The sequence below is a fragment of the Notamacropus eugenii genome, chromosome 1 (genome assembly GCF_028372415.1).
Source record: "Notamacropus eugenii isolate mMacEug1 chromosome 1, mMacEug1.pri_v2, whole genome shotgun sequence".
In the NCBI taxonomy this organism is placed as follows: Eukaryota; Metazoa; Chordata; class Mammalia; order Diprotodontia; family Macropodidae; genus Notamacropus; species Notamacropus eugenii.
The window spans coordinates 78350066-78373181 of NC_092872.1; the positions used below are offsets into that span (position 1 = coordinate 78350066).

The 23116-nt window shown below is 51.1% G+C and overlaps 2 protein-coding genes across 4 annotated transcripts in view; one reads left to right on the forward strand and one right to left on the reverse strand.

Moving 5' to 3' along the window:
• The first annotated feature begins 3550 nt into the window (after positions 1-3550).
• On the forward strand, positions 3551-14476 carry DNAJB5 (DnaJ heat shock protein family (Hsp40) member B5). 2 transcript variants are annotated; one of them, XM_072606617.1, is made up of 4 exons: positions 3551-3664; positions 8383-8627; positions 12113-12714; positions 12964-14476. In XM_072606617.1, the coding sequence occupies exons 2-4, from the start codon at positions 8417-8419 to the stop codon at positions 13195-13197; spliced, it is 1047 nt and encodes a 348-aa protein (XP_072462718.1). In that variant the 5' UTR covers positions 3551-3664; positions 8383-8416; the 3' UTR covers positions 13198-14476. The 2 variants fall into 2 exon arrangements, with proteins under 2 accessions (XP_072462718.1, XP_072462715.1); XM_072606614.1 differs by lacking the exon at positions 3551-3664 and adding an exon at positions 4379-5056.
• LOC140502462 (uncharacterized) overlaps positions 11983-23116 on the reverse strand; it is a 39247-nt gene continuing 28113 nt past the window's right edge. For both annotated transcript variants that reach the window (XM_072606609.1, XM_072606608.1), the window contains exons 3-4: positions 21509-21572; positions 11983-21278 (exon numbers count right to left, since the gene is read on the reverse strand). In XM_072606609.1, coding sequence (XP_072462710.1) covers positions 14912-21278; positions 21509-21572 — 6431 coding nt within the window. In that variant the 3' untranslated portion in view covers positions 11983-14911. The remainder of the gene's footprint in view (positions 21279-21508; positions 21573-23116) is intronic.

Here is a 23116-nt window from a genome sequence, read left to right on the forward strand (position 1 = left end):
GCCAAATGTGGGGTGGACTCAGGAAGTTATAGGGAAGCAGTGGGAAGAAAGACGGACAGGCCCCAGAACTCATGATATCCTGGTCCTTTGCCCCAAACTCAAGCTTTCCCTCTGCTCCCACCTTTAGATCTCCAACATTATTAGTTTCAAAGGGATTAGAAATGGGGGCACAGAGGTCTGAAGTGGTGCCATCTCTTACAACTGCACACAATATCACAGAGATCATACATGCAGAATCACATATAATGTCATATCCACTCATAACAGACACAGTCACCAACACATGTTTACATATTCACATTCATTCTTTCACGCAGATCTACAACCATACACAAAAGTTGAATGCTCAGGCACACACAATTACACAAAATCACCAGCAAGTAAATCACACAAAACAGATGTATCACATCATTCAAGTCATACACAACCACAGATGGCTCAGAGACAATAATCTACACACAGGCACACTTAATCATATCATTACACAGTGACATAACTACACAATCACAAACCACACACTCTGGTACACAAAAACATACTCATAGGCAGATTTATTTAATCACATATACAGCGTCAGAGTCAAGTAGAGTTAATAACTAAAGATACAATTCATCAGGGAAAAAGACAAAAAACAGATACAAGTTCACACAAATCCTGTTCTCACGTTGCCCCTTCACTCTATCGCCCCCTGTTCCCATCTTCCTTTACTGGCCCTCTTTCTTATCCTCTAGCACTACCCATACACAGACAAGTGACACGTGTGTGCCAGACAACCTAGAAATCCACCTTTTTGCCCTGACCCTATTACCACACCACTAGCCTATCTGCTCTGCCCTAGTTCTCCCAAAGCTGTCACAAAGGCCCATACCTAAGCCCCTTGCCCAGATTGTCAAAGAAGAGTGCCCAGGGCAGGGCAGCCTATAATACTAGTGTTTCTGTCAGATACACACAGGTGTATCTGTATGCATAGACAGAGACCTAGCTGTATAAGTACACACTGACATGCATATAAATTGAATCTACACAGGCACATGAGCACACTGAATCTACACTGGCATGCACACACACACACACACACACACACACGCGTATTATTAAGCCCTCCAAATCAGAAGGATTGAGCAGTCAGTTTAGAGGATTTGTGAGAAGAACCAAACAGGAAGCATCCAGGTCAAGACAACTCCTTATAACCTTTACTCACAGCTAGAAAGTGGTACCAGGTCTTGCCCCCCTTCCCGTCCTGCACCTCTCACCAAAGCACCCTTTTTACCCCATCACCTTCCTCATTTCATCGTCCCTTTCACTTGATTTCACCCAATTCTGTCTGCTCCCTCACTCTCATCTTCCCTTTTCCCTCAATCTCCCATCACCTGCACCATTTCGTTACACTCCTCACTACCCCACAGAAATAGATGGTGGTGAACAAGGGAAAGTCAAATGAAGAAACCTTCTGGGATTCAGATCTCACTTCCATCTCTACAATGCAAACCAGGACCGGGTACTTTTAAGGTCTCAGGTTCTGGCTCAGTCTAATGGGCAAATTGCTTTTTCCTTGAATCTCTTGTCCCTGGAAAAAAGAAGAGGATGGAAAAAAAAAAGAGGCCCCTGCCCTTAGGGAAGCAGTCGGCATCCCATCTCCCTGGTCTGCCTAAAGGTCCCTCTGTCTCTCAAGGTGCCCCCATCCCCCTCTTCACCTCCCCACCCCCTCCCACGCCCCCATCTCCCGCTGGCACAGATGGGCCCTGGGAGACAGTGACGTGTGCGCCAGGCACTGTGTCTGCTCAGGCAGCTTCCGATGGCAGCCACCCCCGCAGCTCTACTCCCCCAAACCCCAGGGATTGGAAGGGGGTAGACAGGAGGATGGGAGACAGGAAGACAGGAAACAGGAGGATGGGAGATTAGGGGGTAATGAGATAATGGAGGAAAGCAGGGTTGAAACAGGGTTGAAAGAAGGGCAACTGAGACAGGGGGGAAGAGGATATAAGGTGAGGGTTAAGGTCAGCGATGCTACATCTAACCTGGATCCGTGTCAAGGCCGGGGAATCTGAGGCGATGTCAGCGTCAGGATTCAGAATCTACATTTGAATCTGTGTAGGGAATCTAGGTTTGGGTCAGAGTGGGGAATCTGGGTCTAGGGAGAGGTGGAGGGTTATAGGACGTTAGAGATGAGAAATATTAGACCCAGAAAAAGTGAAATGATTTATTTGCCCAAGGTCACAAAGGCAATAAATGAAAAAGGCAGGATTTAAACCCAGTTCCTGTAATAGAACTCTTCTGAGTCTAGGTAACAGCGAGAGGATGGGACCAGGTGAGGGCGAGAGTTAAGGGGCATCTAGGGGCTGGGTCGGAATCGAGCACAGGGAGGGATCTGGAGTGGAGCCTGGGTCAAGGTGGGGGATCTGGGACAAGGCTGTGGATAGGGATCCGGGTCGGGAGGGGGTTTGGGGGCTGCATCTTGTGTCGAGAACAGAAGTGAGGAGATGAAACTGGGTTACGGTCCGGGTTACTGGGGTACGGGCAGGTTCTGGTCGGGGGCTAGGATGACGTTGAGGAGCTGCCGACCCCATTAGAGGAAGGCAGGGATGCCCTCACCCCCACTCTCTTTCCCCAGTCCCTAATATAAGCGCATCCGTTACGGGTTCCCCGAGTCCCCAGGCAAGTCCTTTAATCAATTCAAGTCATCGCCCATTGCTTTAATGCCCTCTAGGCGACATGCACTGTGTGATACGAAGAAAAAAAATGGAAATAGAGCCTGCCCTCAGGAAGCTCGTTGTCTGCTGGACAGCGACTGGGAGTGGGGGCAGGGACCGGCGGGAGGGGAACCTGAGACTGGATTTGTGGGCGGAGTCAATGTGGAGTTCCCTCACTCCCACTCCTGCCATCGTCGACCTCTTGAACCCATACCATGGACTACAGCTCCCAGGGTCCATTGCGACCCAGCACCCATTTCCCCACCCCCCACCCCTCCCCCGAGAGGCTAATGTTTCTTTTGAGGGGAGGAGGCAAAAACACCCCAAAGCTCGATCTGAGGCGGTCTCGGAGGGCAGGGGTAGCCGCGTTCCCTTTAAGTCCCGCCTGTGACGTTGCGAGGCTTCCAGAAGGTTCTCTAGGGACTAGTAAGGCGGCCGGCATGTTCCAGCTCAAAGGCCTGTCAATTGCGCTGGTGGAGAAATGCCAGCACTAACCAGAGGCGGGGCTAAGCCCTTCATGTGGACCAATGCAATCGAAGGGCGGATGAAGAGCCCGCCTTCAGCCCCCTTCACCAATGAACTTGGCTAGTGGGCCAGGAGGCGTGGTTGACTGACTTCTGAGAGCTCCAGTCAGAAGCCTGGAATTCGAGCCTTGTGCAGAGGAGGGGTCGGCCGCAGGCCGTCGTTGAAAGTAGGCGTCCGTCCCCCCACGCCTCCCTGTGCCCGCTTCTCGCTCAGTACCGTCCAATCAAGTCAAGGACCGTGCTGAGTGGCGGGTGTGCCGCGCAATGGCCGGCGCGGGGGCGGGGCCCTGGGGGCGGGTCTCCCCCCAGTCCACCCACCCTTCTCCTCTCCGTCAGCGGCCGGTGGCTTCGGTCCCGGGTGGAAGCGGTGAATCCGGGGGGAGGGGACAGGACGGGACGGGACAGCGGCTCAGTCTGACCGACCGCGGCGGCGCCCGCAGCTTCTCACCGGTGAGGGCGCCGCGCCGGGGCCGGGCGGGGGTCGGGGGGGTCCTAGGGCCGCGGGGTCTGAGCTCCAGAGGAGCCGGAGGCGCTGCTGGATCCGGTAGTCGAAGGGGTCTGGGGGGTATCTATCGGTGGGTCTCGTGCGTGGGAGCCTAAAGAACCGATCTGCCGCCGGGTGGGAGGCCGAGCACCTGCGCCGCGGGGAGCTGCTGGAGGGCTGGGGGCCGTCGTCGCCGCCGCCGCCGCCGCGGGGACAGCTGCTGGGGTCGGGGGCCAGGGGCAGGGAGCCGCGCCGCCGCTGCCGGGAGCTCGGGTTCCAGGACCTGCCGAGTCCACCCGGGAACGGCAAGTCCCAGGGGCGCTCCCTCCCAGGCTGGACAGCTGATTGCTGACCCCTGGTTGCACCCCTGAGTGTCCAGCTGCCTGGGGTCTGGGAGAGCCCGAAGGGAGGAGAGGGAGGGGAGGACCGAGGGGACTGAAGACTAGACATGCCCCACCACGATAGGGCCCCACAGTCCTCCCCTAGGCTCCCAGTGGGGGTGGGAGTGAGGGGCTGGCAGGGCGAGGAGGGGTACGGTGGAGCCGGGGGCTGGCGCTAGGCTGGGGGTGGCTGGGAGCGGTCCCTGTCACTGTTGGGCCCCCCCTACCATCCCCTCCCCCGCCAGCCCCGCCTTCCCCCTGCCCCACAAGCCCCCAGTGACATCACCACTCTGCACTCAGCCATTCACCCTGGCTGTTGGACTTAGGGATCCAGGGAGAACCCTAGCCTCCCCCCCACTCTTCTCGACCAGTCCCCCGCCCCCACCCTTCCCGGAGCGCCTTTTGTCTGAGGCTGGCCCCACCCAGAGACCAATTAAGGAGGAGACTCTGCACGTCAAGTGACTTCATTGAGCAGGTTCTTGGTGATTTGGGGTCAGGCTCTCCCCGTTGAGTGAGGATCCACGCTGCTCCTCTCCATCTCACACTCACAATCATATACGGGCACACACACTAATCCACTCTCAAGCACAGTTATAATCTCAAATACAGCCAGCCAGTAGCCACACGAGAGACTGCTTCTCTGGATTCCTTTCTCCCTCCTCACCCTTTGAGGTCTGACAGTCACTGACTCTTCAGTGGGAAGCCAGAGAAAGACATGTGGCCCTGAGGAGGATCTGGCTATTGAACTACCTGGTGGACAGGTGGGTGAGGGCAGAGAAGAGGGGTATTGCTGGGCATGTTTAAGCGCACCGGGCTCTCCTGCGCACCCCCAGCTGCTCCCCCAATCCAGACAAGAGGAGGTTTCCGGAGCTTCCCACACTTCTGGGGAGAAGACTTCTTAGCCAGCTTGATGTTTAAAATTCAGCTGGAGCCGTTAAAACTGCGCGCATGGACGCTGAATGGGTTTGTAAAGTTTCGGTAAGTCCCTTTAAAAAGTATTTTCACCTTCTGCCTCGATGGCAGAAAGACATTCATCCTTTCATCATACCTCACCATTTTTCACCTCAAGTGTCTGGTATTTCATTCACGTCATATTCATCTTCTGATATTTCATTCTCTTATATCTCCCCCTTTTCCACCTTTTTTCTCCCCCATATCACATCCTCCCATATTTTATTCCTTAGGATTTCATAACTCCAATATATCATCTGTATCTTGTATCCCCTCATCCCATCTTACATCCTCTTAATATCTCACATCTACCATATCTCAATACCCTCGTATATCCTGATATCTCCCATCCCTTGATCTTCCATATCTCACAGTTCCTCATCCCCCTATATCCCCTCATTCCCCAAATATCTCACAACCCCTTGTCGCTCATATCTGGCAATCGCTCTTCCCCCCATATCTTTTATCCCTGATCTCACATCCATTCATCCCTCCATATCATATCTACTCATCCCTCATATATCTCTCATCTATTCATACCTCACCTTTTATTTAACGTGCTCCTATATTATTCCCCATTCCTCCTATTCATATCATCCCAGTCATACCATTCTTTCATATCTCACCCCATCTCACACCCTTCCATTACACATTCCAACTTACATCCATATTTCACATCCCCATCTATCTTGCCCTTGCCATTTTTATTTCATTTCCCCATACCTGCTTCCAGTATCTTATCAAAGACTTATTTTATCCTTCCCTCCTTTCATATCAACCCTAGTGGTCCTGTTCCACAAGACCTTGGAGATTCTTTGTCATCTGAGCACATGGTGGAGGAGAGAGGAAAGGAAAGCAGGGCCCCTCTAAGCTCTTACCTGCTAGCCTGGAAAGACATGCTAAACTTGCTGGAGGGGAGGGGGGGGTTCCAAAAAAGCCTGCCCTTCATTTCTCCCCCACCCCCAGGGAGAGGGAGGGGCGGTGGCATCGGGGTTTCAAGGGCCCTTTTGAGCTCAACTTATTTGGCAGTTGGGCTCAGAGGTAACATGGGGACAGCATAAGGATGCTGAAGATTAGAACCTGTTTTGTTTGTCCTTTGACATGGAACTGCTGTGATGCCTCACCTGTGAGCTGGCATTGGTGGGTGGGGGAATGACACCCAGGCCCTGAGTAACCATGGGGTGGGGAGGCCTGGATGATGGGGGAAGGAGATGTGGGCTGGGACAGAGATGACAGCACTCCCCCTGCCAGCTCCTTCTCAGATTTTACTGCTGCTTCCGAAAATGGCTGCCCACCCCCAGATGCACTTTCTTTTCTGTGTGCCCTCCCTACCCCACTTCCCCCACATGCCAGTGATTCAAAATGGCAACCCCCAGCTTGTCGCGTGGGGGGCCGCCGGGAGCTGTGCAGTTTGGCATGACGTGCTGGTGGAGGGAGGGGTGCCCGGGTTCATATAAATGCTTCTCTTTCGTACAAAGAGGCTCCCAAAGGCATGAGTCAGCCCAGCAGCTGCCAGCACTGTGGGGGCAAAAGCTACAGCCACTGTAGCCCTGCTAGCCCAGGGCCTTGGAGACAACACTGCCTCCTCTCCTACCTGAGAGAGGTAGCTTACAGGGGCTGATACCCTCTCTCCCACTTGCCTTCCCCCTCCCTAAGTCCCCCTCAAGTACTGGTGCTAGGAGGTCATGAGGGCAAGAGGCAGTAGCTATGGCCTTGGCCCAGGGCATTGCTAGAAAGGCTCTGCCCCTGCCCTGGCCATTGGCAGTGATTGTGCTGTGCTTTAGAAGAGCCAGAGAATGACTTTTGGCTATTCCCCAAACAGAGCCCCAGCCAGGAACAGGAAGAAACCCTCTCCTCTCCACAATATGCACATCCCTATGGACACACACATGTACATGCACTTGTGGTGAAGAGCAGTGGAAGCTATGACTGCCCTATGCCATCGGTGACCAGATATCCCTTGATCTAGGCCTGGCAGATGAGGCCAATGGGGAGAACTGGGGCTTTGGCATTTCATGCTAGGTAGACACTGAAGGCTGGAATTGAACCTGGGTAGGCCAACTTCACAGGGCAAGATGTCTGAAACAGGAGGGAAGGACTGTCCCCTGTAGGATTAGGTAAAGGGTGGGCTTGCAGACAAATGAGGCCAGAATAGGAGGGAAAAGGAACTTCACCTCTCCCAGGTTGCCTCTGCATCAGAATTATGCCCACTGTGTGTGTTTTTTGGGGCAAAAGAGTGGAGTAGTGAATGAACTGAAGTGCTACCTTAGGGCAGGGAATTGATCCTCATGCTGATGGAGACAGAAGTTCCTAGTTCCTTTGGCAGGGGCTGTGACTCATCCTGTCTTCATGGACTTGTAGGGATCAAATCACATATGAATGTGAGGTTGGGAATGAGCAGAATAGAACAGAAACCAAGGAACTCTAATGGGATCTCTTACACCCATGGCCTAGCTTACCAAGACAACCAGCTAGCTCAGGGATGGGCTATATGCCTCTTCCCCCAGGAGGCTTTTGGAAGAATATTTTCATAGAATCATGCCAAAGTTCCAGTATTGGCCCTTTCAGTCCAGCATTCAATCCCAGATAGGTGCTACCATCTAATTCTGCATCCCCCTGGGGATCACAGCATCCCTGGGACAACCCAGCTGGGACAACCTAGCCCAAGATACCTTCCCTTCATTTCTTGTCCCTGTGTGGCATGAGCCAAATTTAATACTAAGTGAGCTATATACCCCTTTAGCAGTATTAGCCACTGTTCTCTCTCTTCCCAGCAGGTTGTGGGAACTAATTGTTAGCCTGTATAACCTTACTAAACATACTTCCTACCCTCTTCTATCAGCTGGTTTTCTAGAGATCCAGTGGAGAGATGCCTTTGAGGCACTGGTGCACAACAGACGTCTTTGATCTGGACAACTCTGAGACTTGACTAATGAATCAGGTCTCAGCTGGGCCCCACAAAGTAGGCCACAGCCTCCTCACTTTCCAGCTCTTGCAATTCAGGGCCTAAAGCCAAAAACATGCTCTATTCAGCCCCTGAGCTGGAAAGGGCCAAGTGATTGTGGTGATGGTGGGAAGAGCTTCTGGAAGTTAAAATTTAGAGCAGGAAAGGTTCTAGTCTCAGCTCGAACACTAAGGAGTCAGGTGACCTTGGAAATGAGTTCATTTTCCTAGGCCTCAGGGTCTGATTCTAAAGAACTTTATTATTCATCTAATCCAACTCTCATTTTATAGATGAGGAAACTGAGGCCAAGACAGGAGACTTGTCCAAGGAAGGGTAAAATCAAGGGGGAGGTCAGAAAGGGGCCAGGAGACTGAGGACTGTTTTAGATCTGGCCCTGGGCTTCTTTCAGGAACAAGGAGGCCAGTACTGGTCCAGTTGCTGTAATGGGGAAGGATTACTATAAGATTCTGGGTATCCAGTCTGGAGCCAATGAAGATGAGATCAAGAAAGCATATCGGAAGATGGCCCTGAAGTATCACCCAGACAAGAACAAAGAACCCAGTGCTGAGGAGAAATTTAAGGAGATTGCAGAGGCTTATGATGTGCTGAGCGACCCCAAGAAACGAGCCGTTTATGACCAGTATGGGGAAGAAGGTAAGAAAGCCCTTAGCTCCTCAGCACCTGGCCCCGGGCAACCCTGTGGGTGAATGGTACCTGTTCTCACTGAAGAGAACTGTGTGACCCACTTCCTTCTGAGCTCCTTAACAACAGGGCAGAGGCACTGCCATTTGGGTGCTGAGGCTGAGAAAAGGGTCAGAGGAAGACTGCCTCATTGCTTCCCTGAGCCTGGTGACCCCACGTGCACTCTGGCTTTGGCAGGCTAGGGCTAAGACTCTCACTAATAGCAAAGGAAACCAGCTACTCTGAATATTCTAAGCCCCTGGGACCCATTTCCTTTACCCTGGATCCCCTAAACTCTCTACTCACCACCACCATTTGGCCAGTCTTCACAATTTAAGGCCACACATAACACAGGCACAGAAGTAAGACACAGGATATGGCCACTCTGAGGCCTGGGCCTGGAGAGTCTTCTCCCAGCCTTATTAGGCCATCCCTGAAGTCAGTGCTGCCCCATTGGATGGGAAAATGGGGAAAGGCACATAACATTTGTATTCATCAGCATAGAGTTTTAGCCTCTGAAGGCCTCTATATAAACAGACTGGGGCCAGGGAAGAGTGAAAGATGTGGCCTCTAGCCCAGTATCTGGCAAACACAGGGACCAAGGGCACCTGAGATCCTGAGGGAAGCAATCTGCCTGCCTGCCTGCCAGGGTCAAACAGGAGCCGAGAGTCACTGCTAGGACCAGGTCTGGAGTGTGGCAGCCAGGACTAACCACATTTTTCTTTTCCAAATTAAAGAATGGTGCTATCAGGGGGTATCTATCTACTCCACAATTCCAGAGCTCCCCTGCTGCTGTTTTGGGGAGGTAGAGATTATCATTGGCATCATGCCCTCGGGGCATGGGGTAGCCAAGAGTAGGACAGCAGGTTTATATCAGGGAGTAGGAAAAGCCCAAATAAAGCTGAAGGAAGAGTGGCCCTGGCAGTACCCCGTAGCAAATCCCACAAGCATGATGTAGCTGCTAATTCTGGTCTTTTCAGGGCCCCATGGTGCCAGCAACAGACACCTGTTAGGCTATATTAAGACAACACTGTCTCAAGTGGAGCCTAGGGCTGCCCTCCCCAAGAGGAACCTTCCTTTCCTTTCTCTGCCCTCCCCTTTCCCCTTGCCTACCTCTTTCTCCCAGTCCTTTGGACACTCCCTTCCTAGACCCACCACCTCTCTCTGATTCACTAGGAGTCTCCCAGAATATCCAAAAAATTACAAGGAATACCAGAGCAGAGTAGTGTACAACAGAGGTGTCAAACTCAAATAGAAACAGGGCCACTAATCCATACATAAGGATCCCTGTCCCTGCAGGTCACACTGACTGTCTTAAAATGAAATATTATCTATCTCTTATTATAATTTTTACTTTGTTAAATATTTTCCAATTACATTTTAATCTGGTTTCTGGCAGGACTAGAGTGTTGTATGTACACTCCACAAACCACCATGTGGCCAGGCCTGAGAATTGCATCCACTCCAGGGTCCTGACCTAGGCAAAAGTCCAGCTGCATGGGTAGGAAGGGAAGAGGGAGGGCGCCTCCCACCTCTCTCCCCTGTGGTTACCAAGTTTGACCCATGGGTCCCTATGGCTTATACCATATCAGGGATTAGAGGTGAGGCAGTTCCTAGAGAGATGGTGACCATGGAAAGTCTCTGGACCCACCCTCTCTTTGCTCTCTCCCTTTTTACACCCCTACCTATCTTCTTTGGATATGCTGACTCTCCTTCAAGGAGTGGGGAGGAGGTGCTGGACTAAGACAGTGAATACCACTTACCCTAGTCTGCCAGAGTGCCAGAGGCTGGTAGTATTTCTGGCTGCCATTCCAGGCTGCCTCCTCCACAGCCACCCCCACAAGAAGCCTGTCGTGCAGACAGACCAGGAGCTGTGAGCTGCGAACGGCTGAGGACAGCCTGTTCCCAGCCTGCCTATTGGGAATCCCAGGAGGAGGGGGGGGGAGAGGTTGAAGTCTTCACTCTCTTGATCCAAGAGCCCCCAACCTTGATTCTTCCCCGAAAAGTGAAACCTAAACCAGTCCTCATGACCCTCCAGCCTTTGCCAGGGAAGTAACAGGCTAATTTGGGCTCTGCCTTGCAGGAGGGGGGATGGAAGGAGAGGAGGGTAAGAAGAGTGCAGTAAACCTGCTGGAAACTCCAGGTGAAAGGCTCCCCCCAAAATTCAGTCCCTACCGCTCTGAAACCAGTGTGAGGAATGAAATTACAGGAAGGGGGATAGCCAGCCTTTGACTTCCCAGTTAAGTGCCACGGCACATGGGAGTGAAAAGGCCTTATAATGCCATTTTGCCATTCAAATACTTGGTATGGGGCCATGGGCAGCATTTGGAAACCTCCAGAAAAATGATTCCTCCTTGCTATGCTCATGAATATATTCAGCAAGTTTGTTCCTCTGGGCCCTGAGGCTTCCCCCCATAGGGACTGGAGAGGGAGGAGGATTGGTCTTCCCCACCAGTCATATCTCAATCTGGCTCCCACTGTTGGGGAGGGGGTGGGGTGGGCACAGAGCTGCTAGAAGCCTTTTGTGCGCCCTAGGCAGTGTTTGAAAATTGCTTCCCCTTTTGTGTTACTGTTCACCAGAAGCTTTGAGCCTCCACTGTAACTGTAACACATGCCACTTATCAGAAAATAAATACCTAGCTGCTGTGGAGAATGGAATTTTCTGACATTAAAAAAAAAATCTGCTTTTACTAAAAAAAAAATTAAATACTCAAAATATCAGCTACTAAAAAGTAACCCTTGGGTTTCACCATAACTAGCTACCCACCTTGCCTACCCTTGTTTGCCACTGGGGAGGGGCAAGGAAACAATTAGAAAGTCCACCAGCAACCCTTGTGTATTACCAAGGACCTTTCTTGGAATCATTACCACCCTCCTCCACTCCTCCACTTCATGGCCAATGAATGTCCTCTTCTCTTAGGGGCTAAACAAGAATCTAAGAGTTATTTTTCCTAATTCTCAGTGTATGAATCAGAGGCAAACAACACTCAGCCTCTCAGGTTCCATCTCTCAACCAGTTTGAAGGAAGGACTTTGGACTGTTTGAAGGGCATGAGAGTTCATGCGGTACACAGAGCATCACAGACTTGTCCGGAGAACTGGGTTTTAATCCTATGCTTACTCGCCGGGTTACTTGGGACAAATCATTTCATGTCTCGGAGACTCGGGTGGATTAGACTAAATAATGAAGCTTCTCTAAAGATGGGAGGGATCATTGTTATCCTCAAAATCAGAGAGTACTTTCCACACAAAGCAGAGAGCTGCTAACCTTTCCCCAGCAGTCTTTTTCAAGGGAAGGGAGAAGGATAATATCCAGAGAGCCAGCAGAGTATCAGGTAGCTCCGAGGAGCGATCTGTTTAAGGGTGGGGGGTGGGGATGGGGTAAGAGGGCCAGAAGCCCAACTGGAGGATGTTCTTCTGTACTAACCTCCCCTCCACCCCATCCCCCTCCTTGCCCAGGCCTGAAGACCGGTGGTGGCAGCTCTGGAGGTTCTGGGGGTTCCTTCCACTACACCTTCCATGGCGACCCTCACGCTACGTTCGCCTCCTTCTTTGGTGGCTCCAATCCCTTCGACATCTTCTTCGCCAGCAGTCGTACCACGAGACCCTTCAACGGCTTCGACCCTGACGACATGGATGTGGACGAAGACGACGACCCGTTCGGCGCCTTCGGCCGCTTCGGTTTCAACGGGCTGAGTGGAGGCCCCAGACGCCCGCAGGAGTCCCTGCACCCCCGGAGAAAGGTGCAGGATCCCCCTGTCGTACACGAGCTGCGCGTGTCCCTAGAAGAGGTCTACCACGGTTCCACTAAGCGCATGAAGATCACTCGGCGGCGCCTCAACCCAGACGGACGGACGGTTCGCACAGAGGACAAGATCCTACACATCGTCATCAAGCGGGGATGGAAAGAGGGCACCAAGATCACTTTCCCCAAAGAGGGCGACGCCACGCCGGACAACATCCCCGCCGACATCGTCTTCGTACTGAAGGATAAGCCCCATGCCCACTTCCGACGAGATGGGACCAACGTGGTCTACAGTGCCCTAATCAGCCTCAAGGAGGTAGGGTGGGACCTCGTCCGGGACTCCCGAGCCAGAGGATGGTGTGGGATGGTCGGGGATGGGGCTCTCCCTAAACCCCCCCAGCTCCCTGCTGGCTAGGGTCTATAACCACCCCAGCCCTGTCCCCTATTTGCTTGCCTTTGTCCGTGCAGAAGAGCCATGAGGGTGCCATGCCCACCCCCCACCGCCCTTCAGAAACCCGTACCCCCTCCTCTCCGCCTCGCCTTCATCCCCTCTCCTCCTCCCCAGGCGCTGTGTGGCTGCACTGTGAACATTCCCACCATCGACGGCCGAGTGATCCCCCTACCTTGCAATGACGTCATCAAGCCGGGCACTGTGAAGAGACTGCGCGGGGAGGGGCTGCCCTTCCCTAAGGTGCCCACCCAGCGGGGCGACCTCATAGTGGAGTTCAAAGTGCGCTTCCCGGACAGGATAGCCCCGCAGACGCGACAGATCTTAAAACAGCACCTGCCGTGCTCCTAGGCCCAGCCCCGGGGCCGGCTCCGGCCTCCGCAGCAATACCGCCCTCCGGCCGGGCTCCGGCCGCCAGACTGGCGACCCCGCCGCCCTCCCGCCCCGCGGGCAACCTTTTTCTAAAATGCAAAAAAGCCACTTTTGTTTTCAGAAAGGCTGTGCTGTCTAGGGTGGGAAGTGAGGGGGGGAGGGGGGGGAGGGCTGCCCCGGGGCCAGGGGGCGCTGTTTTTGTCCCAAGCTTTGAACCCAGTGTGACTGCTCCCGATGGCTGGAGAGTGACTTGACTGTTACCTGACGATCTGATCTGTAGAGGTTTCCTATCCAGGCCTGTAAATAGCATGTCGTTCCCCTACCCGCTGCTGAGGTCCTTCCTACCCTCCTTGCTCGCCCCTTCTCCTGCCAAACGTTGGGAGGGGAGAGGGGCACAAACAGGACACTCTTACCCCACCATCACCACACGGGGGGAGGGGGGAAGGATTACTATTCACGTGTACTCAGTCATGTACACTTACATACCTTCCCACATATTTGTGCACACTTACTCTGGGATTGGGGAGGGGGGTGGGGAGGGCCACTGAGCACGAGACACTTTGTATTTACCAGGGGTGGAGTTTGCTGAGCTGCCCGTGGAAGTGGGACTGGGAGGCAGCTCCGCTTCACCACACATGCCTCAAACACTCTCCCTCCTTGGACAGCCACACCTTCCCCATGCCAACCGGGCCTGCAGGCTGTGAGACGTGGGGTTGGGCTGAAGGGAAAGCGCCTGGGTACCACCTGTGTTTTAGGCTTAACTAAGGGGCCGGGGACGGAGGGATTTTTACCTTTTTGTACTGGGCAGCTCTTTGGTGCTGCTAGCCTTGATCCAAAAGGAAGGGGATTTTGAGCATTCCCCACCTTCTGGGAATTCAGGGTCACAGCAGCGATGCCCTGGCCTCCCTGCCCCAGGGCTTCAGCCTTGCCAGAGCCCCTAGTCCACTCCATCTCCACGCTTCTGGGGTCCATTCCCTGGCCTATGGAGCTGTACTTGTCCTGTCCCTGGAGTCTGGGGAACCCAGAATATCCCATCTTGCTGTTCCACACTGTACAACTGTATATTATCCTGGACAGCAGGGAACCCTGGAGAAGGGGTCACTGACTCTGGCCTGGTCTGTGGCTCACCCGAAGGAACCAGGGTGGGGGCTTTCTTGGCTTCTCTCATTTGGATGAGCCCCTGAATGTTTTTATAGTAGTTTTTTTGTATTTTTTTGTAATGACAGTATTATGAAAAAAATAAAGTATTTTAAAAATAGACTATCTGTGAGCCACGGCACTACAGGGAAATGGGGGTGGCAAGAAGGGAAGGAAGAGAGGAGAGGGAGGGAGTATAATGGCCTCTCAACCACCAATCCTCTCCCTGGCTTTTCCCCCGCCAAACTTTTAGAAACCAGTTAGGAGGCTCCCAATCACCAACTCCAGGTGTGAGCTGCCCCCTAGTGGCCAACGGATTATTCCGAAGACCCAGGAGCTGACCTCAAAGGGCCTTCTTGACCAAAAGGCTGCTTTCAGCATGTATCTCTTAGGCAATCCAACTAATTCTCCCCTCGCCCTGACTACCCAAAGCAATGCAGCAAACACCGGTAGGGGACAGAAAACAGCTACTCTTGTTAGAAGAATAGAATGTATTTAGGAAGGATAATGCCCTTAACACAAATGGTAACCATTGAAGGTCAAATAGCGTCACGTGTCATGAGAACAAGTCATCTCCTGGGAGACTGGATTCTCTTGGTGGGAGCCAGAATACTCCATACTGAGGAGAAGGGCCTGGGGATCTCCTGTGAAAGGAGTAGGGTCCCCCAAAAGGTGGCTTGGGATAGTGCTGGGAGTGTTCTAGAGTCCTGGAAAACCTTGACCCTCTATGGCGATATCGGAACTGATCTGAAGAGACAGACACCTCACTAGCAATGGAAGCTAGTGTCTCAGGATCTAGATGCTGATCCCTGAATCTCACAGTTTTCTTCATTTTTTTAACACTTTTCTCCCTGTCCTGGGCCTGCCTCTCCCAACTCAAATTCCAGTGGCCTTCGGAACCTTTTCCATGGCCTCTTGACTTACTGTTACCTGCCTGAGCCCTAGCAGAGGAGACTGCCCTGAGCTCCCAGGATTTACCACCAGTGGGCTCTGCCTGGGTCTCCAGGATTTGGAGCTCCCTTTCCTGTTGCTGGTTCCCTTCAAAATCATACAGCTCATCCATCAACCCCATCTTCTTCTCTAAGATCAGACCAACTACTGTCATATCTTCTGGAATTGGAGGAATCCCATTGCCAAAAGGAATCCCACTCCCTTTGGAGGGAGTCTTGACCATGAATGTACTTTGCTCAGTGATCTCATCTATGGCTGCCTCTTTCCTAGGGATAGGCTCTTTTGTCCCTCTGATTTTCTTCTTAGGACAAAGCCACTTGAGGAAACTCTTTATCTTCTCTGCTAACTTGATCTCTAAAGGGATTTTGCGCTGGACTACTCCCTTCTGCTTTGAGAACCCTAAAATTCTGCTCCTAGGACCCTGAGGTGGCCCCCTACTATTAGAGGTGTGACCCTTCAATAAATCAGGGTCATCTTCCTGTCGTTCATCCCTCATTCCCTGCTCTATTTGGGATTTATTGAGGCTCCCTTTTCTCTGAGATTGTGTCCTTTGTTTGGCCTGGCTTTGGCCTGTGATCTGAGATGGAAGTTTCTGGTACTCTGTCAAGCTGGGGCTTTTTCCTTCCAATTTCACAAGAGTACCAGGTCCCTGAATATCAGTCATATCCTCATGCAATTGCCCCAGAGAGTATGACGGAGGGACCTCAGTGGTCTGAAAACCAAGACCATGGTGCGGGACCAGAGAGTTCGGAGTATGGTTCTCAGAGTAGCTGTGTTCTACTACTCTCAGGTTGAACTCCTCCTCATCAGTAAGGTGTGGGTTAAAGATAAGGCAGCTTAAATCCTGGGTATCCAGGGTTCTTAGAGAGAGGGCTTGTCCTTCCGCCAACTGGGTCTTTTCTTTGCTCACTCTCCCATGTGAAGGCCCTGGAAAACTTTCAGAGTCTTCAGCTACCTCAGAATCTTCCAGCTGAGGAAAGGAAGGGATCTGTCTTCTTGTGGCCATTTCTCTGGACTCCCTCACTCTTAAGGGAATTCCCAAAACCTTCTCCACCATCCTTTTCTTCAGGTGAAAATTTAGCTTAGAGAAACTGATGGATTTGTTTAACACACAACAGGAACTCTTAAGGAGGCAAATACTTTTTCCATTCTCTTCTCTCTCTTCATTCTTCTTGATGAAGGGAAATACCCTTTGCCCCTGTATTCCCTGTCCTTGAAATTGCTTCCTGAAACTGGGGGCTCGGTCCCTCTGTCTTGGAAGTAAAGCTGGATGGTTCATATTCAACTCTAAAATTTCCCTCCTAAACCCTGCCTCAGTCATGTGCCGTCTGGGTCCTCTATCCATTAAGCCAGGTCTAGGGGAAAATGTATTCTCTTCCCAGTCACCCCCAGCCTGAGGTGCTTCCCACAATTCCTTCCCAATATTCCAGGAAGCCTTCTCTGCCTCTAAGATATCTAAAACAGCAGTTGAGGCCTCTCTGGCAACACCACCTACCCAGATTTCCTGATGGTTTCTTTCCCCTACCATAGTATCAGGCCCCAGGCCCTTGCCTACAATAGGGGAAGAAATTTGAATTGAGGGATTTTTTAGTTTAAACAGGTAGATGGATTCGAGGACCTTTTTGGGCAGGCCCCACTTTAGCCGAATATGCATATGGCGAATGTGGGATTCAAGGATGTTCTTAGTCTCTGGATCAAGGAATGAAATGTCCTTGCATGGCTCTACTTCATAAACCATTTCTTCAGTGGGTGAAGAAGCCCAAGGTTGGGGCTGTGGTTGAGGTTGGGGTGGTGGTTGAGCCTGGATTTGTGGTCGGGCCTGGATTTGTGGTTGTGGTTGGGGCTGAGATTGGGTTTGAGTTGCTGTGTCTTCCATAGATAGAGCCATAGGGACAATCTCTTTCATTTTCAGTTGTCTCTGTGGTGGGTGAGTAGGCTGTAATGATACAGACCGACCCTTTGCACTGGCCCAGGAACGGCTCACACTCTCAGGAACCACCTTCTGCTGGATTGCCACACTCTTCTGAAGAAAATGCTTCTGCAATGCCTCCTGTTGGCTTGGGGATGGACTTTTATCAAGATCACTCTTTGGGCTCTCCTCTGTGTGACGAGCTGGACCCATCTCTGGAATTACTGCTGATGTCACACCTAAAACAGCTGTTGAGTCACTTACTGCATCTTTTTTGTCAGAGCGCTTGAGGCCCTGGAATGTAGAAGGCTTGGCCTTTCTAGGCCTTGCTGAGCCTTGTTGAGGTATGGTCTGAGGCACAAGGTGTTTGATAGAGTCTTCAACCCTGCGGGCCAGGCCCCAGTGGTGTTGGACAAGTCTCCTTTGGAGATGGGTCTCCAGTCGTTTCTTTACATCTTTGGATAAGAAAGAAAGCTCCTGGGGCCAGTTGGAAATCTGCATCTGGGGGCAAGGGGACTTATGGACCTGGGGCAGCTGGAGAGGCAAAGGGTTAAAGGCTTCATGAGATCTCTGAACAACATGGGGCACACCCCATAAGGACTGGAGCTGTTTCTGCAGCAGGTGCCATTCCAAGGCCTGGAATTTGGGCAAGTAGATAGTTGGGATCCTTACTGTGGTCTCTTCAGGGTCAATTCTGAAGGTCCTGATTTGGGGTAGGGATGTGGAAGGAGATGGGGTTGGGGGTGAGGTCACTGGTGGAGTTGAGGGTGAAGGTGGAAGTGAGGTTGTGGATAGGGGTGGAGATGGTGGTGAAGATGGTCGGGATGAGGTTGAATATGAGGTTGGAAGTAGTTTTAAATGTTGGATTGAAGAAGGCAGAGTAGGTCGACTTGCTGAGTTGGGCAGGTAGAGGTAGGAAAGATCATTGAAGAAAACTAAGGGATTGTCCCCTGGTGGCAATTTGATGGTGGTCCCTAGCCAGGATGGGGAGCTAGACCCCATGTAGGTTGTCACCAAAGATTCACTGTGCAGAGAGGGGAGACCCCAGAAAAGCTGAATACATTGTCGATTATGACTCACTGTGTTTTCAGGACCCCACCCAGGCATGGAACAGAGTCTGTTCAGGAAATGAAGGGTGGTAGGGGATAGGATCAGGGATACAGGGTTATGGGGCTGCTGAGAGTTGGGCATCTCCTCTGGTTTCACACTATTGACAAGGGACCCTTCAGAATGCAATAAAGACTGGTCTGCCCCATGGGCACTACAAGACTGTTGATCTGGGGTCCACAGATCTTTAACAGATGACTGTGTGTCTTCCAGAACTAAAGACACTTTCTTCAGTTCCCTGCTATGGAAACATGATGAGAGATCTGGCCTAGGTTTGCTAGGTGGTTCCTTTTCCTTCCAAATATGGAGTGCTCTCTTTTCTGTGATGTGCGTCTCCAGGAGCTCCTGGGCACTTGGGCTGAGGAGTGGGACTTCATTAGCTTCTGAATGCTTCTGGGCTCTGGCATTTGTAGCCTGCTCAGAAAGCTGTAGTCGAAAAGGAACCAAGTTCTTCTGCCTCTCTGAGGTCTTATTGTCACCTGGCTTTTCCTCTGGCACAGGAATGGGCAGAGTCCCCTTCTGTTCTCCCTTTTGTCCCCTTTTGTAGGGTTCTGATAGGCCAAGAGAAAGGGGCTCCCGTTGGGAACCCCAGGGTACCAAATAAGGAAGCATTAAGAACTCTTGGGAATTCTGCCTTTGAGAGGAACCTGAAGAGGTTGAACATGATTCATCAATGTCAGAGGTCAGTGGAGCTGAGATCATCAGAGGAGCATCATCTGTGGATAAGACTTTTGGAATGATGCTTAGAAGGTCTGGTTCTTCACACGTAGCTGGTGCTAAAAGAAGATTTGGGGGCCTTGGAGTGGGGGAAGATTGTTGGGGAGGCTGGAAGGCTACTAGTGGGGTGGGATTCAGAAAGATGTTGGACTCCTTGGTGTGCATATGGTCCACCAAGGGTTTTCTACTTGGTGTGGGAGTGTGAGCTGGTGAGGAGGGGTGGTTCAGTAATGGCATGTGATTTACAGGATGGGAACGGGTCATGGGAGGACTGTGGACTACAGGAATGGTTCCAGCTAGTGAAACTCTAAGAACCTGTGAATGAACTGTTTCATGTAAGGTGGTGGTGGTGGCACCTACAGAAGTGGTTTGAGTTGTGGGATGAGCATGGGCTCCAGAGGGAATGCAGAACAATGAGGATCTAAGAATCTGTGAGCAAGTTTTCTCTTGTAAGGTGGGGGAAGCCTGTGAGAAGGTAGGGGTCACAGAAGTGGTAGGAGACGTAGAAGAGATACAGACTTGAAGAGACGGATGAACCACAGAGGAAGTACAGATTGTGGAGGAGGAGGTAGAAGCCTGGGGAGGGGTGTGGCTAATAGATCCAGTGCAGGTGGAGGGGAGATGGACCACAGAAGAGGTAAAGGTGTCTTCAAGTGTTCTGGCTCTAGATGAAGTGTGGGCTAGAGAGGCCTTTGGTGCTACTGATGAGGTATGGAATCTTGAGATCCTGGCAGGTTTTGTTGGTGGGGAGGGAACTTTTAAGGAGGCTATTAAAGGGGTAGGTGGAGGTGAGGAGGAACCAGAGCTCCTTGAGAAAATGGGGACCATTGAAGGATCGTTTGAGGAGGTAAAGGTTGATGAATGGGTGGGGGCTAAAGAAGGAGTAGAAACCACAGAAGTGGTGTAAGTTCTTGCATAGTTGGGGTCCACTGAGGTGGGATGGGCCACATAAGGAGAGTGACAGAGTTGGGGATGTGCCTTTAGGTAAGCAGGGTCTATTAAAAATGAGCGGTCTAACGCTGACGCTGGCGCCATGGAGGGGATGGAAGCAACAGAAAGGGTGGGAGGGACAGAAGGGGCAGAATCAAAAGGAGGGGCGGGAGCAAAAGAAGGAGTGGGAGTAAAATAGGGGGCGGGAGCAAAAAGGGGGGCGGGAGCGAAAGAAGGAGTGGGAGCAAAATAAGGGGAGGGGGGTACAAAAGGACCAGGAGCCATGGGAGGGACAGGAGTCACAGGGAGGGTGGGAGCAAACGATAGGGTGGGGGTAATAGGAGGGGTGGGAGCCAAAAGAGGGGTGGGAATGATGGAAGGTTGGGGAGCCACAGGAGGGGTGGGAGCTAAAAGAGGGGTGGGGATAATAGAAGGGGGAGGAGCCACAGGAGGAGGTGCTGCTACAGGAATGGAGGGAGCCACGAGAGCAGGGGGAATCACAGGAGTGGGGTGAGCCACGGGAGGCCGGGGAGCAGTAGAAAAGGTGAGAGCCACAGGAGTGATAGTAGAAGAGATAGGAGCTGAAGATGGAGGAATGGTGTCTGATTGGAGATCCAATAAGGAGGTGTGGGTAATGCACTGGCTAGCTGATTCCTGGGGAATCCTTGGGTTGGCTGAAGGAGCAGAGACTGCTGGGATGTTAGGTTTTGTGGAGGGAGTTTGGACCACGGGTGGGGCCAGTGAGAGATTTGGCTGCAATGAAGATTTGAGAGCCCCTGAGAGTGTAGGTGCTAACGAAGGGTCCAAGACCACAGGAGAGGTGGTTTCTGTGGCAGCGTCCGTCGTCAAGGAAGTGCGGACAACAGTGGAGGTGTGAGCCAGTACGGATATATGGGTCCTGGAAGTAGTACTGGACTGTGAGTAGGTTTGGACCCTGATGGGGGATTTGGCCTGAAAAGGAGTGGTAGCTGAAGACGAGGAATGAGGCAGGGAGAAACTAAGGTCCATTGGGTTGATGGGAGAAAGTGAAAGGGTATGAGCAGGTAAGATATTGGTGGCAAGTGAAGAAGAGGGATTCACTGAGGAGGTGTGTGCTGATACTGTGTTCTGTGAGGGGCTGGGGACCAGCGAGAGGTTGGAAGGCAAATTTAGAGATAGATCTGATGGCAGGGCCCAGGAGGCCAGTTCAGGCAGAGTGGATTTGAACAGCAGGTCAGCCTCCAAAGCCACAGAATTGCACACTTCACAGCAGGGGTCTGTGCATAGCATCTGCCGGACTCCGCCCTTCTCAGAGAGGTTGGCTTTGTGGCTGCAGGAAACAGGAATGCCTAGCTGAAGGCTGGAGAGGGTTGAGGGGCAGCAACTAGGGAAAGGGCATTTGAGGTAACCCGGTCTCTCCTGTTTCCCCCCTCCCATTCCCCATCCCATAAACCCCCTCACTACATATCCCCCTCATTAAGTCTTTCATTCTCTTCCGCCCCCACCCCCATGGACACAGAAACCTAGAACTGATGTAGATGGGAAAAGGGGATAGGTCACCTTTTCAGGATAGATGATGGCAGCTCCCTGGGGCTATCAATTTCTTCCTGGTAAGCTCTCCAAGCTGTGAAACCAGAAAAATAATTTAAAATTTACAGCTGAAAAATACATCTAGGTTGTGTGCTGGGTGGGGTAGAATTCTAGGTGACATGGAAGGGTCAGGAGATACATTGGGAGTACACACTCCCTGACAACCCTATGTTAATTCCCAAGTTCCAGTGGGCCAGGATAGGGCAATAAGCCACTACCCTGCCTTCTATTGCCTTCATTCCCAGAATAAATGAAAAGCAGGAAATGTGTTGTCCATATTGTGGTTTGCCCAACTCAGGAAATTGCCCCAACTTTGGTTTCCTTCTGATGAGCCCCTCCTTTGGGAACTTCCTTCTCTCAGAGGCACAGGTCGGCCAAGGACCTCCAGAGACTGGAGATGACATCCTCACTCGAGAAAACGAAGGAATCAGAATTGGGAAACATGATGGAGGCATTTGAGTGAGATCAACAAATGGAAAAACAGAAAGGATATTGTCACCCAAGTATTGTTATCTGGCACCCAAAGAAAGAAAATAGATAAGAAATTTCAGAATTTTCAAAATTCAGAAATTTCAAATAAAAGAAATTTCAGGAAATGACTAGATAGTTCAGTTGGAACAGAGGTCTGCCTGATCTACAGAGGGGCTGGATCGGTTTAATTCAAGCAGCATTTATTAAGGCCTACTCTGTGGATATACAGACAAAAGAAAAAAGAAGATGTCGGCCCTCAAAGAACTTATATTCTATTGGAGGAAAACAATATGTACGGGTAATTATATTTAAAATACCGACAAAATTAATTGAAAGGTGAGTTGTTCAAGATAGATTTCTTCCTATTTAGGGTGGCTTTTGAGGTAAGTCTTGAAGGCATAGTGGGATTCTAAGAGGGGAAGGGAAAGAGAGAAATCATTTTCCATAGGTATTCCAGGCATATGGAAAAATCTATAGAAAGGCCCAGAGGGACAGACAGAGTGTCCCATATGGGGAACGAGAAGTGGAATATTTTAGGCTTAACATGTGTGAGGGGGATTCATAGGAAATCAATCTGGAAAGACATGATTGGAGCTAGATTGTTAAGGGCTTTAAATGTCAATCGGGAGCTGTCATTTTATTCTAGAGGAAAATACCCCTCTTCCTAATTACCCTGTTTAGGGCAACTCCATTCTTCCAATTATCTAGATCTGAAAGATCAGAGTAAGAGAACAGGTATTTATATAGCACTTACCATGTGCCAAGCACTTTTTTTTTTTACTTTTACTTTTAATTTTTTTTCATTTTCAACATTTATTTATAAGATTTCCAAATTTTTTCTTCCACCCTCCCCTCCCCCTTCCCTAAGACAGCATGCAATCTGGTATAGGTTTTTTGTGTACAATCATATTAAACATTTTCACATTAGTCATGTTGTGACTAAAGAATTAGAATAAAAGGGAAAACCCATAAGAAAGAGAAAAAAGAGAAAATAGTGTGCTTTGATCTGCATCCAGACTCCACGGTTCTTTCTCTGAATGTGGATAGCTTTTTCCATCTTGAGTCTTGTGGGACTGTCTTAGATCATTATCTTGCTGAGAAGAGCTA